Below are 12,905 nucleotides of genomic sequence, written 5' to 3' on the forward strand. Positions count from 1 at the left end.
CACTTTTATCCTTGTGATATCCTATCCTCCACCAGGGAGGAGTGAGTGAGCGGCTGTGTGGGGCCTAGTTGGTGGACAGGCTTGAACCACAGCAGTCTGTTTTGGTGCTCAGTGCGAGGCTTGAAGGGTTGAAATGGCAACTGGTCTGACCAGAGCATGTTAAAGCAAATTTGTTATAAGCATTCATTATATTAGATTAATAGTTACTGGTTACAGAATGTTGATTTGTTTGCTTTCAGAGTTCTTGCACTTGTTCTCAGAGTTGTGTTATGTGACACCTTACTTGCTGTGTATGTTCCCTGTTCGGCTGTTTGTCACCACTGGGGGCTGAACTAAGTTTATCATTTTGCTGTACTGTTTAACACTGGCTTATGATATGATAAAATTACTCATCATGAGACTAGTCTGGTATTTGTACTCAGTATTGCTGTCATTGCTGTACTCTGCGAACCATCTGTCACAAAATATTAATAATTACACCTTTTACCTTTTCTCTGTGGAGAGTCAATCTATGGGGGCGGCAGGAGGGGACACTACCTCACTCCTTCACCTTCCCTTTCTCCTTCACCTTCCCCTTCTTCTCCAGGCTAGTTACAATAGCTCTTGAGCATTTTGAATATCCTTGGGAAATTCAAACCAGCATGTTCATAATGCTGTGTCTCCTGACTGTGTTTCAGGTCTTGTTTAAGGTTAAACAACTGTTTAAGAGTACCACCCAGAGATATTCCCCAAGGCTGGATAGTTATGAGTGGCAGGGTGTGTGAGACAGTATGGGCAAGTGCCTAGGACAGTGGACACTTCCAGTGTTTTGGAATTTCACCCCCCGACAAGAGCAGAATCCTGAAAAACTAGTAAAATATTTGGAAAATGTATGCTGTTACCCTGACAATTCCAGAGACACAAATCACTGCAATGTGCTGGGGCCTGGCCCATGCCTACTGAGCCCTGTTCAACAGTATTCATTACCCTCAAGGGGAAGGGAAGGTATCTAGATCTGATGACAAAGTGACAGGCACGGCAGTTACTTCAACCCCCATGACAGGTAACCAGTTCTACAGCAGAACCAGAGGACCGACCTGCGCTGATACTAGTCACCGCTATACACAAGGAATACTGGATGTGAAAATTCATTTAGTAAGGGAGAGAACTCCTACTAAGAAGGGGGAAGGAGGAAGAAGTGGATGAGGCAGATGCTCTGAATCAGGGCCGTCACCAGAAGAGGAAGAGTAAGAAGCAAAACTTATAAACGAGGTGATAACCACCTAATCCCTATCCCTAACCAAGCTGTGAGATATGTGAAAAGATTTCAGCCATGATCCAAGCAAGCACATTGTCACCTGGCTCCTCCAGTGCTAGCATAATGGGGACAGTAGCCTGGAATTAGAGGGTAGGGAAGCCAAGCAGCTGGGATCCTTTTCTAGGGAAGGGGGTGTTGAAAAATCAATTGGAAAAGGGGCACAAGCCCTCAGCCTCTGGAGGTGATGCCTGTCAGGTGTGAAAGAAAGGTATCCCTTCAGGGAAGATGTCGTATGTCACCAAGGTGAGTGGACCACCACAGAGAGAAGTATCCAGTATCTGAGGGAATTAGCTGTGCTGGAGGTGATCTATCATGACCTGTCAAACAAGCAGTTAACCTAAGATCAAGAACTAGTCCACTGCACACAACCCATGTGGTGGAAGTTTGTACATAGCACACACTGTCATTGCATGCCTACTCATTGGCAGTAATGACCTGGAAAGATGGAGAGGTACAAACAGTGGATGCATTGCCTGGCCAACTCCCACAATACGAAGAAAGTCTCTCATCATTCCTATGGGCCTGCATCTTGGCTGTAGATAAACTGTCCTGGGAGTTCCAGCAATTCAAAGAGGATACGTCCTACTCCTCACCTGTGCAGACCAGTTATTTCAGCTATTAGCAGTAGGTGTTCCTGTGCTCAAGAGAGGATATAATGCGTACATACCACGAGTCACCCTATGGTTTTACCTGCATGACCACAGAGCGGACATGAGGAAATGGGATGGAAAATCTGCGTCGGCCCTAGAGGCACGGGTATGTGAGTTGCAAGGAAAACCAATCACAAAAAGGGGTTCTTCCAGGAGAATTGCTGCTCTATTTTCCAGTGGGCAGTTCTCCAGACAGAGTAGAAGGGCTGATCTTACAACCAGTCTTAATGAAGAGACTCCTGATTCCTGTTTACAAGAAGAGAGTAACCATACCATGACCAGGACTAGAGGGGCCCTGCCTCCAGCCAAGTGTAGGAAGGGAACAACCACTTTTATTAGACTGTGTGAATCTGATAGGCTGGCACATCAGACCCAGAGCCTTATACACCTGTGGTGGACCCCAGTGCATAGTGTGTACCCTAATCCCATGAGCTTACAACAGTGAAAGCAACCACTGGATGGCTGGAAACATATCCCATATCCCATGCCACAGCCTAGAACACTATCCTGGGCCTTGAAAAGCAAGCCTTATGGTGACACAGTACCCCAGAAAGAATTGAGTCAGACAGTGAGACTCATTTCCAAAACAACCTCATAGGCACTTGGACGAAGAGTATATCATTGAGTGGGTATATCTCTTCCTCTATCATGCAGCAACTTCTGGGAAAACTGAACGATACAGTAGACTGTTAAAGGCTACACTAAAGGCAGTGGGTGGTAGGACCTCCAAATTTAGCAAAAGTCGCCTTGTTAGTCAACACTAGAGGATCTGCCAGCTGAGCTGGCCCTTCCCAGTCAAAACTTAAAAGTACTGTAGAAGGGGATAAAGTTCCTGCAGTACACATAAAAATATGCTGGGGAAAACAGTCTGGTAAATTCCTGCCTTGGGCAAAGGCAAACTTATCCATGGGATTGCTTTTGCTCAGGGACCTGGGTGCACATTTTGGGTAATGCAGAAGGACTGGGCAGTCCAATGTGTGTCTCAAGGGGATTTGATTCTGGGTGAGAACAGCTAATGATTTGAATTGTATGATATTAATTTCTATATAATACTGTATGTCATCACTGCTATGGTTGCTATATGCCATAGCAACAGTATTACAGTAAGAATCACCCAGACTAATGAAGAATTAATTTTGATGGAACCAGAACTGGTTTCAGCATGCAACAGTCTACCACTACACACCATCTCTCCTGCCCTGAAGGACTGTTATGACAGATGGAGCCCAAAGTCATGGGCTAAATTAACTCAGCAGAAGCAGGAGTGGAATCAGCAGATCCAGGCAAGTAATTTTTTTCCTCTGGATCTTCTAAGATCACACCAGGACTACATTTAAGGGCTCACCAGTGCTACAACAATTTTGACACAGAGAAATAAGTCCAGTACAATGGAGAGTCACCAAGATGACTAGAACGGTGCACCGTCTAATACACAGAGAGGCTGAGGGAACTGTGTTTGCTTCAACTACCTAATGAGAATGTATAGAAAAGGCAGAACCAGACTCTTCTCAGGAGCATGTAGTGATAAGATGGGAGATAACGGGCACAAGTTGCAACTAGAGAAATTTCAATTAGATATTGAGGGGGAAAGAAAAAAAAAATCACTCTGAGGGTACTCAGACATTGGAACTGCTTGCCCTGAGATCTTGTCATCTGAATCCTTTGAAATCATAACTGGACAGACAAAGGCCTGAACATCAAATTGGCCCAGCTTTGTGTGGGGAACTACATCTCTTCCAACCTAAAATGTTCTGATTCCATGGATTTTTTCACACAAATTGAGCATCTGCAGTTGTGTCCTGGATGCACACTAATCCTATTTTAAGTGGCAGTAGTATACAAGTTGCACTTCATTGGCAGGTCATGTTTTTCAGATACAAATCTCAAACCTGAGCCATGCCAAAGGTCTGGTCTATAATCATGTTTCTGGTTGGGTTTTATTCTTCCCTTCCTCCCTTCATTTCTGTTTTGTAATGGAGGAGCTGCTTAATGGTTCTAATAAGTGCTCTGAAGAGTAAGTATAGAATGTTTGCTATAGTTACCTATGTCTGTAATATTTTTTTAAGAAGCTTATCATGGCTTTGTTCTCTTTGAGGCTTAGGGATGATGTTCTAGACAAAGCACCTGCTTCTCTTGGTTTTCCATGTTGTTTTCCATGCATTTAGACAGTACTTTTCTAGAGGGTTTTGACATCATTACCATAGTTAGCCAACAGAGACTTCCTTGCTGAACTCGAGATTGCAGCAGCACATACCTAGCTTGTTTTCAGCCTCTGTTTCAGAAGCCTTAACTGGATCAAAAGTTATCAGAGAAGTAATTGCTGTTTTTCTTGAAGCTTGTAAAATTTTATATACACTACAACTACCTAAATGAATCAATGTGGATATCAAATACCTGTTCTTAATAATTACTTATGTGATGTAACCATTACTTGTTATTGTACTGTTTTTCATATCAAAAGCATGTTCTGTAGATGAGATACGCAAATCCTAATAATTTTTTAACCAAATCAGGAGATCTTCACATTCTTTTGGAAGATGTGAAGTGGAAATTTCAAAATAATTATTCTGTGCTTCCATCTTCAGATGTACTTTTATGGGTTTGCAGTGTAATTCTTTCTCTCCTCTCAGAAATACTACAACATAAAAATGGCTTTAGGGGATCAAACCAAAAATCTAGTTACTTCATTAGCTTGTCTCTAGTAGTCACCAATAGTTGATATGTGGCTAAACTATATAAAAGTCAAATATGTAAGCATTGCTCCCTGTTATCTGTAAGTTTTCAGAAGCTTCATCTTAAGTACTGCCAGAATCAGATAAGTGTCTTTGTATTTAAAGGTCTTAAATAGCCTTCCAGGAATTTCAAATTTCATATAGACTTTTGGCAACCATAACTACCTGAAGCAGAAAGTTCCACAGTGCAAATATGCCTGGTAAAAAACCCACTTGCCTGGTAAAAAAACAACCCCCCCCCCAAAAAAAAAAAAAAAAAAAAACAACAACAAACTTCTTTTGATGTATTAGAAAGTTGGCACTGATCTTGCAGAAAGTGTGTGTTCCCTATTGATCTTGTCCACAACACCCTTACCTGGTAAAGAAGAAAGTCTTGGTCTTCATAACATTTATTATTCCAAACTCTATCTTGCATAGCACAGAATCATCAGATTCATTCTAGCTTCCACCATGTCCTGACACAATTACTGTGTTTTCCTTAATGGAAGAACTTACAAATTTTTCAAAAATATTTACCTTTTCTCCCCTTCCACGTAGTGACGTTGTTAATTAAAAGTGCTGAGTGGTTATTTTTGTGCAGTTTCTTATGTCTTGGATATTAAACATAATAGTATTCACATTATAGAAGGAAGAGGGAAGCAAAGATAAGAGCATATGCATGTATGTTTGAGTCTATTTCAGTATTTTGAAACAGCTATAAATAACAAAAAAAAGTGATACATTTAAGGAATATTTTCATACTTTGCCCATCAGTGAGGAAAAAAAAAAGTTATATGAAAATATATCAGTATATCATATATATGAATATAGATGTTAATTTGGTGTTATTAATGTTGAAGTAATTCTTGGTTGTATACTTTTTATTTTGTAATAAACTAGTTATATTGGTTTCCTCGACTTACCAGTTTTCAGACCACAGATTTTAAAACTAGGATGTGTCTTATCTACTGGAATGGCATCCATAGATCTAACTTCATCTAACTATATAACTATATCATCAGTCACAGTGAACGCTGCGTAATGAAGCTCTATAGGAATTCTTTAGGAAAAATATAGGAGTTGTGGTTTTGGTCATTATGTAGTAATTTGTACAGTCTTTAAGATGAAGGGGGGAGAACATTTGATGTATAATGGAAGGATTCTTAAAAAAAAAAAAAAAAAAAAGGAACATTATGTGTCTACATGGTGTGTGGTGTTCAAAGAAGACCTTGAGAAAACTCCAGAGAATATTAGTAACATTTTAGGTTATATTTAGAATTATGTTTGCATTTGTTTTCTCTATAGCAAAGCTGCGTGAATCTTGCTTTGATCCTGGAAATATAATGAATGGAACAAGACTTGGTATGGATTATAAACTGGGGTCAACTGTCACATATTACTGCGATGCAGGTTATGTTCTTCAAGGATATTCTACACTAACATGCATCATGGGAGATGATGGAAGACCTGGCTGGAACAGAGCCCTGCCCAGTTGTCATGGTAAGAGCAGTTTTTCATTTATTATAGTTGCCGTTGTTATTGTTCTTGCTTTGTCATATGGAAAAAACAGGTACAAAATTAGGACCAATTTTAATAAAATTCTCTTTTAGGGCAAAGCCTTTTTCAATGATATATTCAATAAAATAACATTTAATAACTCATGATAAATACTGATCTGTGTTCTTAGTAACGTTGGATAAATAGCCCTACAAGTTACTATTGCAAATAGAGGTTAATAGTAACGTCATCCTCTATGCCAACCTGTATTCTTCAATTAATAAATTTTCAGCAGAGTATAGTGATATATACCATATATATGTATTTAAATACAGCATTGAGGTATAGTCTGGACGTCACAATATATGTTTTTTTCTTTTTGTTATTAGTGGTTTATAAACCACATAGGTGAAATATTTGTATATACATCATTTAACCTTTCGGACATGTGGTGTCTAGAAAAATTCAGCATTGAAATGCACTAAAGATCCAGTCATTCAAACTTCTATGGTTATGAAGAACGCACTAATTTCAGGAATCTTCTCTCTTTATGTTAAATTACCACTGACTGTCTCAAATATAAGCATTTTCAGCTTTAAACTCTAAGAGAAGATTTAATTTTTTTACTGATTTGATGTTAATTCTTACCACCAGCAATTGAGGGCCACTTCATAGCAAAGCAGAACAAAGCAAACTACAAACCAGTATTCTTTTTACATATTCAGTAAGATTAAGCATAAAATTTCTTCTATGTATCCAGATGTTAATAAAAACCACAAAAATGCCAAATTATAAAACTACTGTTTGCTTTATAAGTTAAAATTAAAACTCATTATTATGTTAATTTCAGTTCCTTTTCATAATTTGAAGACAAGAAAAACTCTTATTTCAATTTCCAATTTGGATATATTTATTTTAAGTAGAATATGTATTTTCTTTGATGTGTACTTTAATTTCTATTGCAAAGTGGATAGTGGAATAGCAGCAAAACAGAAAAATTGTCAACTATAAAGAATTACCAATATTATAAGCTGTTGAAGAACTTTAGTGTTTTCATTGTCCACCAAAACCGTCACAGTACTGAACACCAAACTTCAGTGGCATCAATTAGGAAAACTGGTCCTAGCAAACTTTGGGAGTATGTTTAAACTTGAAGACTGTGTGCAATGGAAGTAAAAAGTTTCTTCCTCATTTTAAAATGAGATACAAATGTTGTTTTCTAGGTAGGAGTCAGTGAGGAAAATTGATGTATATGAAGGGAGAAAGATTTCCTTCTTTTGGAAAGTGTTTTTCATGGGTAATGAAAGGTGAAGAATTTCTTTATCAATTATGCAATAATTGTGTCTATTCATGCCTCTTATAATCTAGTTAGCAATCTTCCAGTGCTATCTGTTTTAACATTCATGAAAGGGGGAGTGTTTTGCTTGGAAGGACTGCCATTTTAATAAAAGGGAAAAAAAAAATCTCATAATAAAAGAAGTAGTGGGTATCTCTCACTGATTCTAACAGGACCATTTTCTTTCCTGGATGAACAAAGCCTTATTTCAAAGATGACAAACCCGACACTTCTTTAGTATATAATGTCAGAATAGGTGCCATAAAAATGCCTTAGCTTTACAGTTTTCACTTGTTTTCCTTTTATTGCTTTTTCCTTCAGTTCAGAGTTTTTTTAAGGTTTGTATATATGTTGCTGTGATGTAATATATTTTTACTAAGTAATCCGTTCTTTCCACTTTTGTGCGTTTTACGTCAAGAATGACAGAATAGTTGTATAGCTATGAGAAAGACAGTATCAGTTGATCAGTTTTCAATTACATGGAGCTGGCAGAAATAGTTTGAGAGCTGAATTTTACCTCCTGACCACTAGTCTTGCCTGCATATAAAATCTGCTTAGTAGAAAAATGAGATTCCTCCATTATGCCAGTTGTATTTTTGAAACTCCATTGAAACTGATAGTGTTATAATGAAATGTGCTTTTTTCTTATTTATTTTTAAGAGAAATAAAAATTAGAAACTGAACACCCTTTATACCTGTAATGTTTTAGGTATGAAGTAAAAAAAGCTTTTTTAAAAAAAGTTACCTATCGTTCTCTCTGAACTTTTACATTTTTAATATGAATTTAGAATCCAGGTTCTTCTTTTAAATTCCTTTGAGCCATATTTAGCCGTGTAGCTTTATAGGGGGAGTGATAGTCTCAGAATATGAAAAAGAGAAATATTACAAATTAATATTCTCATTTTCCTCATATTTGGAGCTAAGTAGGTCAGAGGAAAGGAAGAGAGAACTTTAAGTGTTCCAGGATAGCTCTCTGGGCTAAAGGAACATGCTTTAAAATGTACAGAATTGCTGTTGTAAAGTATAGTTCGAAGAACAAAGAAAAGCTTTTTCTCTTCTAAGAGAATTTGTGTCAGTAATATCTGCTCATTTCCATGAAGAAAATTATTAGGTAAATAACATGAATAGCATGATGGTGAAACTGATACAGGGGTCCAAAGTCAGATCCTATTAAGTAAAAACTCTTCTTGTAATTAATATGGATATATTCACTGAATAGTAGAATCTCAATAGAGAAGGATAGAGTACTATCTCTATACCCATTCCGAGTAACTTGACATCATTGCTTAAGACATACTCCTGAGACACCGTAGATGAGTTTGAATGGCCCATATAGAGAAGTGAGTTACCAGTCTTACATGTTCTGAAGTCTAACCTTTTACATAAAATGTGGGCAACAATACATTCTCCATGCAGAATTAAAAAGAAAATTAAGAACATGGCTTTATTACTTTGGAAAGTCAACCATTTGGGATTATTTTAAGCATTCTCTGAAAATTTGTGGTACATGAAGCCCCATAGGAAATGTTTGTTAAGGAACACTGATGTTCTCAGTCTGGTCAGACTTCAGCATGAGCTGGCTGATGAATTGCTTACTCTTTCAAAACTTACTTTCCTGGGAATGTGCAAAACCAGAAAATATAAGTATCTACAGACCCTGAAAGTCAATAACTGATGATTTTGGAGGTAGATAAAAGCTGAGCAGAGGCTTTCAGGATCATAGAGGACTAGTTTTCTGAAATCTGCTCAGCACATAAAGCTGATGTGTTTGCAAGTGTACCTTTAGGCACCTAATATTTTTTTATGACTTAGTCCTATGTGCATTAGACATGACTTGCATTTGATTGAAATCATTATTAAAAATGACCTTGAACCTCTCTAACAAGTATGGGAAGTGGACTATATCATTGGCTTCATTCTTTTATGAACACATGCAAAGATTATCCAGGCTAATATGCTAAGTTATTTGGCATTTCATGGTGGGTGTTAAGAACAGGATGTAATTAACATATGCAGATGCAATATCACTGTGACAGAGATTATGATTAATGATTTCTCTTAGCTTCACCAACTATAGTTAATTTTAAATTTTTGGTAGCAAACAACAACTGTTTACAGAATAACAAAAAGCCCTGTAGTGGGAAATTGCATTTATGACTGTGTTTAAAAACCTTGTTCCTACCAGAAGAAATCATTTATTGATCATTAAAAAAATATTTCTATGTTTCATTATAGTCTATTGTTTAATCCTTGGAAATATTTGAATCCAGGCTTCACAACATCTCCATCTGAAAGATACATCTAAAAATCTTAAATATTGTCATGGATGGCCTATGATTTATTTGGTTTTGGTTTTGAGTTTTTTCTTGTAACAAACCCTCAGTATTCAGAATATTCATAAGTACTGTTTGCCTTTTGTTTAAAAAAAAACCAGAAAAGTCCTGGGATTTCTCACAGAGCAATTCCATACCATGATATTTAAAAGCAACAGAAACATTCATAAGTATGATTGCAACAAGAAATCTTAATTCCTAGTCTGATGTACACAATTGCATACTATAGCCATGGTGGTTTAGTGATTAAAGACCATGATAAAAACCAGATGCATAGGTATTATGAAGAAGGAGAGAGGACCTGCTATATCACCTGGCAGATAATTTGCATTCTTAGGATCTGGGAAAATTGGAGCCTGCAGCCTCATCTTCTCCCAAAGAAATGTTTTCCTGAAAACTGAAATTTCAGAGGAAGTACCTGTACTTTGTTTTGGTTCTGACAGTAGCTCTTAGTTTAATTTGCAGTAATTCTTATTTTTCTGTGTGACTTTTTTGTTTCTTTCTACCTGTATTAACTTGTCGCTGCTGTGTGAGGTAGATCAGATCATGGTTATATCTGAAAACTTCTAGGATGGAAGACTGTACAGAAAAAAGTATCTTACTATTTATTCTTTTTTAATATAATAAATGTTGATGTCTTTTTCATCAATCATTCAATGTTGATTATTTAATCAGAGGTTTTAAAGGTCACATTTTTATGCACTTTTTACATAGAGAAGGTACGATTCTAGTGTGGTTATTGCATACTAGTGTGGTCTTTTGAAACCATGACTTTAGTCAGCCAATTTTTCACATGATAAATCATAGTCAGACTGAACAGTATTACAAGTTGCAATAAAAAAATGAATATAATAATTGTCACCATTATTGACAATATTATAAAGATGTTTTCTTGTTCTTGTCATAGATAAACATGTAAGACTAGAACAAGGTAAAAGAGTAAGGCACATTAGGCTTAAGTTCTTTCTTGGGTGATTTTTATTTATGATAGGTAGGTAAAGACAAGGTTGAATATCTAGATAATCTAATTTACACTACTTAAAAATGTTCAGCTATGTTAAAAGAACAATCAGATAGATGCCATGTAATAGTCTAATTTACACACGTAAGAATTAAGGTGCTTTTTTTCTGTTTATAACACTGTGGATGTGAACATTTTTATGAAAGCAGTTGGAACTTTAATTAACATTTTTGTCCCATTCTGCATTTTTTGAGTACAAGTGTAGAATGCTTGATTATATTTCCAAATCCTCAACTATCATGTATCAGCAATTAAAAAAGAAGATTTTGAAAGGCACAAAGCAGTTGTTAGAAGCCTAACAGTCATTAACTTCCATCTGTGGTATTTAACATTTTCATCTTTAGTAAAAAAAAAAAAAAAAAAAAACCACAAAAAAAAAAAAAAAAACCAAAAAAACCCAACAATGAAACAAAATAAATTTCTAGACAAAACTGCTTGTTTTCAATAAAGAGATAGAATGCATATCTAAAACTTAACTAAGCTCAGGATTAGATTACACCGATACTGTAGATGGATATTAACTATTTTTGGTTGGCTACAGTTACTGCTCATTAGTTAATTTTTGCTAAAGCACTTATACTTTAATTCATTGTTTTATTAATTCAATGTGCCAGATAGATATTTACTTCTGCAGTTCTCTGCAAGAGGCTTTTTCCTCAGTGTGGTTAACTTGCTTTAAAATAATGTTATCTGTGTCAGAGAATTAAGTGCAATAAACACATTGTTTTCATACTTTGGAGATGGCAGAGGACTGAATGAGATAGTAGAAAAGAAGCAGAGAAGCAGTAAGGATACAAAGCCAGGATGGCTTATAATTGCCAAAGGAGACTTCTTGCAAAATCTGAAAATAATTCTCAGAAGTCCAAAGTCTATCTTTCTCATGTTAGGAAAGGTCCTTGGCAAGAAATTCTGAGGATGACATGAGTTTAAATGGTTGGTGTTCATGGTATAAAGAACGGAATAAAAGCACTGAGAGAGTTACTGTGCAGCAGAGTGCAAAGACCAACCTTAGCATTCCATTAAGGTTGTAAAAGTACTGAAGGCATTAAAACACATGGAAGAGGTGGTATAGGTCATGCCGCAATTGGAGGTATCCATTTACCTCCTCTTGAAGCATGACACTTTAAAATAAATTTATCCCTACTACTTTTACATTTGAATTATGACTAGATAAATGATATTACAGAGTGAAATTCATTAATTGCCATGGGCATGTGAACAAGTTGTGTCCCCTGCTCTTGGATTTTCAATACTGAAAGGTTGTTCAGACTAGATTTCCTCGCTATCTCAGAAACCTTACTCAAATGAGCATTCATACAAGTTAAACTATTGTTTTCCTCATATTGTCACTTTTATCATGCACTGTCATGCTTGCACAATACCTCTGAGCAGGTAGAGAATTCAACTTTATGAAATGTACACCACAAACCAAGAAGACAAAATTGATGCTTTTATTTTTAAACTACTCAATAGTTCCCCTAAATTTTTACAATTAAAACTTGTAAAATCAGTAGAGAGTGGGGGAAAAACCATAGCCCCTTCGAGTGGCTGTGCAATGTCACCAATTACTCTGTTAATACTGTATATCTTTGTGCTTGAAGTTGTGAAGGACAGAGTCACACACGAGAAAAGGCAAGATGAAGTGTGTAAAGAAGGAAAAGTAGTCCTTTAAAATAATAAAAATTACATTTATTATTAGAGAGTGTCCTATAGCCTGCATGTATACAGAAGTATTAAACAATTATTAAAAATTAATTTCTGTGTGTAAAATTATTATACCATTATAAGTAATAAACTGTTGTGGTATTTATGTTCCCAAAAAAATGAAATTTAAGGCTGAAGAATCTAACATTGAAAAGTTAATTGATGACAGAATTAAGGCTGTCATGCAGATAAAGATGTGTTTGGAACATCTTCAACAGTGATCTTACATACTATTTTGGGTGGGAGGTGGTAGCAGTTGTTTTGTTTCAATCCAGTGATGATAAATAATTGTTTATGTTTAAAGTCAGGAGTTGAAGGGCCACCACCATGTAATCTGTTTCAAAGTCTGAAGGTGT

At 36.3% G+C, this 12,905-nt stretch overlaps 1 protein-coding gene across 1 annotated transcript in view; it reads left to right on the forward strand.

Moving 5' to 3' along the window:
• The window catches only part of CSMD3 (CUB and Sushi multiple domains 3), a 740,574-nt gene that overhangs the window by 522,289 nt on the left and 205,380 nt on the right, over positions 1-12,905 (forward strand). Inside the window, exon 30 of the mRNA XM_080381544.1 lies at positions 5,964-6,158. Within this exon, the coding sequence (XP_080237670.1) occupies positions 5,964-6,158 (195 nt within the window). The remainder of the gene's footprint in view (positions 1-5,963; positions 6,159-12,905) is intronic.

Source organism: Falco punctatus (genome assembly GCF_963210335.1).
Source record: "Falco punctatus genome assembly, chromosome: 3".
NCBI classification, from domain to species: Eukaryota; Metazoa; Chordata; class Aves; order Falconiformes; family Falconidae; genus Falco; species Falco punctatus.